This window comes from Orycteropus afer, unplaced genomic scaffold, assembly GCF_000298275.1.
Source record: "Orycteropus afer afer isolate SDZICR_OR568_19922 unplaced genomic scaffold, OryAfe1.0 scaffold00166, whole genome shotgun sequence".
NCBI classification, from domain to species: Eukaryota; Metazoa; Chordata; class Mammalia; order Tubulidentata; family Orycteropodidae; genus Orycteropus; species Orycteropus afer.
In genome coordinates, this window is record NW_006921753.1 from 6,791,851 (window position 1) to 6,795,960 (window position 4,110).

Sequence of the window (4,110 nt, forward strand, 5' to 3'; positions counted from 1 at the left end):
AAAAAAAAAAAAAAATTAAAAAGCAAAACACAGCTCTACTTTTCCAAAATAAGAATATAATGTACATCATAATCAAGGCACTTGTTTTTGACTTTTTGATGTTGCCTAATCTGCTGCTCCTCGGAGGGAAGGTTGGGCAATCTACTTCCGCAGTGATACTGCCTCAGAAACTGAAGGAGGGGTCGCTATGAGTCAGATCTGATTTGACAGCAGTGAGTTTGGTTTAGTTTTTGGTTAATCTGCCAGACAAAATGGAAATCCTGTAGTAGCAAAGGGCTTGTCAATTTTTAGCAGAGATGCAGACTCTCCAAGTTTAGCGTACTGTTATTAAGAAAAATATTTAATTTGAGGATCTCCTTTCCATGTGAAAGCTTGGGTTTAAGCTTGTTTATGTTAGATACACTAAATAATATTTTAACCCTTACCTTATTTATTGGTTTGGAGGAAAATTGATCATGCACTGAATTCATATTCCATATGGCAGAATGCTATTTCTAATCACTATAAATCAAAACTAAGAAAATTCTATAAAATAGATAACCAAAAGTAATGTATATTACCACATTGGACCATGTTTCAAAGGATAGCTGTCTGGTTTTCTTGTGAAATACAGCCAGGTTCCTTGGAGAATGGATTTGAATATCTTTAAACTATGCTTTTGCTCTTGTTTTGTCCTAGGCCCTTTCTGCATTATTGAGAAGAACCCTATCGATTTATTCTTTATAAGATACTGCCCTTGAGGGACAATGTGACTCCTCTCCATCTATTAATCAGAGTAAATTGAATGAGCTTATTTTAACAAGAATTCAATGGCAGACACCTTCACAACACCAAATGTCTTCCTCAAGAACTGAAAGGCATATGCTTCATACATACATCAATAAACAGCAGCATCCTTATCTTTTTTCATTCTAGTGCACTGACAGGCAGAATTCACCAGTCACATCACCAGGATCTTCTCCCCTTGCACAGAGAAGAAAGCCGCACCCAGATCCTCTTCAGATTCCACATTTAATCCTGCCGCCAGTGCCTCCTCGCTTAGATCTGATTCAGAAAGGGGTAGTTCGGTCTCCCTGTGGCAGCCCAACTGGTTCACCAAAGGTAAATCAGTCTTATTAGAAATGCAAAATTAATATTGCTTGCTTGGGTTGTTTCAAATTCAAATTATTCATGTTTCTTATGCTCTTCATTGTTTATAAAAAACAGTACTGGGTTTCTACTTTTGTATATAGTGAGCCCACTGTCATATTACTTGCTTTTTTTTTTTTAACCATGAAAGTTACATAATTGCTCAGAGAGAGCACATGTCTATAATAGTACCCTGATTTGATAAAATAAATAACAGAGTAAGTATAGTTATTCTGTAAAATGGATTTAAAGGTCATTTTATGCATTATAATAAATTGCAAGCTGTTATCAACTGATATTTTACATTAATTTTCATAGTGTCATGACAAGAAAAATGTGATGGGAGTATATTTGCATAAGGACTTAAGGTGTGATAAATTATTCTCCATGTTTCAAGGTGACTTAGAGTTATGTGTCCTTTTTATACCTGAAGGAGTAAATTGCAAAGAATTATAATATTTGTAAAGTAATTACATTACTGTGTAACATCATGCACACAATTCTGACTATAAATTTAAACCCATCATTTATTATTTTAGTTCTCTGTGGGATTTTCCCAAATTTAATAATAGGGTCTTAATTCCACTTTATTAAATATAATGCCAAACCAAACCCACTGCCATCAAGTTGATTCCTACTAGTAGTGACCCTATAGGACAGAGTAGAACTGTCCCATAGGGTTTCCAAGCTTGTAAAACTTCACAGAAACAGATTACCTCACCTTTCTCCTGCGGAGAGGCTGGTGGGTTCAAACCACCAACTTTTTGGTTAGCAGCCGAATGCTTTAACCACTGCTCTACTACAGCTCATTTATGATATTTAAAATCAATCTTCCACTTGGTGATATGCTATATAGTCTAAAATTAGTAGCAAGCACAATACGTTCAGTAGTATTTTGATTTTTGTGCATTAACATGGCTTTAAGATTATACACACGTCAGATTTTTCTCTCTCTTGTTTGTTAACATTAAAACCATAACTCATTTATGAGGTGAACTGTGTAAATAGAAGTCAAAAGCTATGAAAAGCACACAGATCAGTTCAGGGACCTGTACATTCATACTTCTATGTAAGAATCAGACTCTGTTTGCTTAATTTTAAGGATATATAAAATTCAAGCATGCTCTATAAACAGTGCTGTTCTCTTATTTGTGATTTTTTCATTATGCTGGTAATAATGAAGAATAAGTCCATTTGCTTCATGTCAGTTACTCTGCTGTAGTTGTAAAAAACAAAAAAAAGTAAGTCTCCAGTGTATCATAGACAACAAAAGCAGTCTAGAAGTCATTGAAGTGGATAGCACAACTTCAAGTTTTTATTTGTCTCTTGTGTTTCTGCAGTCATCTCCTTGCATGGTGAGGAAACAAGACAAACCACTCCCAGCACCACCTCCTCCCTTAAGAGATCCTCCTCCCCCTCCACCAGAAAGACCTCCACCTATCCCTCCTGAAAATAGACTGAGTCGACACTTTCATCATGTGGAAAGTGTGCCTTCCAGAGACCAGCCCATGCCCCTTGAAGCCTGGTGCCCTCGAGATGTATTTGGGACTAATCAGTTGGTGGGTTGTCGACTAATAGGGGATGGCTCTCCTAAGCCTGGAATCACAGCGAGTTCAAATGTAAATGACAGACATAGTAGAATGGGCTCTGATCCAGTGCTTTTGCGGAAACATAGACGCCATGATTTGCCTTTAGAAGAAGCCAAGGTAAGAAATATGCAAAGCAGACATTAAAGAATCTGCTCGTAAACTCTTCTAACAGGAGATGGCATCAAAGGCTGAGCATTGTTCTTTTGTTTTTCTTAGTGTGACAGTTCCCTGCAGGTCTTTAATTATTTCTAAGTTATAAATAATCAGAAGCTCATTAAAACTTAAGAGAAGTCAGGAAAGAGATTCTACATAATGATTTAATTTTAACATTACATGAGACAATTTTCTGGAGATTTATTTTACCTTTCCTTATTTCATCTGCTAACAATTCTGTCCATCAATAACTTGTGGGTGAGTGAATCAGCACTGTATTTTTTTTTTAATTATCATAGTGCTATGTAATTTAAAGAAAAGTTTCATAATCATATAACATCTAATAAATAAGTTGTTTCCTAGGACAGTGCACCTTAGGCAGCCAGATTAAGTGAATTTATATACTTAAAAATGCCAAACCCCATTCACTCTTACAAAGCAAGTTATTTTCCCATAAAACAAAAACTCGCACAACATCTTGAATTCTGCCTTGGAGAGTATCACCACTATAATTTGTGTATCAGAGAATTTATGCATTCTGAAATCAAAGAGTCAGACACAAATAATTCAGGTTAGAACTATTGGTAGGCTCTTTGCAGAATTGTAATATTTTTCTATATAGCCACCTATGATATTTTTTGGCTGAGATATAAAGTCATTGCCATATTCCCTCTGCCAAAGGAGACCTGGCTTCTTTAGAAGACTGTAATAGAAGTCTGTTGATTTCTGTTGATCTTAAATTGTATTTTAGGAGAGTTATCTAAACCTTCAAATTAGTAGCCTGCATTTGGTGAACTCAGCCTATAATATATTCAGGAAACAAGAAAGAAGTGTAATATATGACATGTATTCAACTCCTGTGTGTGTTTGAGTCTCTTTGGGATGTGTGTGAAGGTAAAGTAATAATGATAAAATGTGGACAACAATATTTAACCTCAGTGTTAGTCTGGGGTAGCTAGGATAGAAAGAGTCAACACTCTAGTGTCATTTAGAAAGAAGTAGGTGGTGGTTTGCCATGACCCTGCCGATCTAAGTAGCATGTAAATTGAAGAGAAATCCAAAGAGTAGAACTCTACTCCATATAGTTTTCAAATCTGTGATTTTTCCAAAGCATGTCTCCAGGCCTTTCTTCCAAAACACTTCTTAGTGCATTTTTTTTTTTTTTATTAGGATTTGGGTGAAGATTTACAGAGTAAATTCACTTTTCCTACAGCAGTTCACATATACTTTGTCTCATGTC

The 4,110-nt window shown here is 35.6% G+C and overlaps 1 protein-coding gene across 1 annotated transcript in view; it reads left to right on the top strand.

The window, feature by feature from the left end:
• CBLB (Cbl proto-oncogene B) overlaps nt 1-4,110 on the top strand; it is a 300,380-nt gene that overhangs the window by 229,354 nt on the left and 66,916 nt on the right. Inside the window, exons 11-12 of the mRNA XM_007946571.2 lie at nt 916-1,101; nt 2,469-2,834. Of these exons, the coding sequence (XP_007944762.1) occupies nt 916-1,101; nt 2,469-2,834 (552 nt within the window). The remainder of the gene's footprint in view (nt 1-915; nt 1,102-2,468; nt 2,835-4,110) is intronic.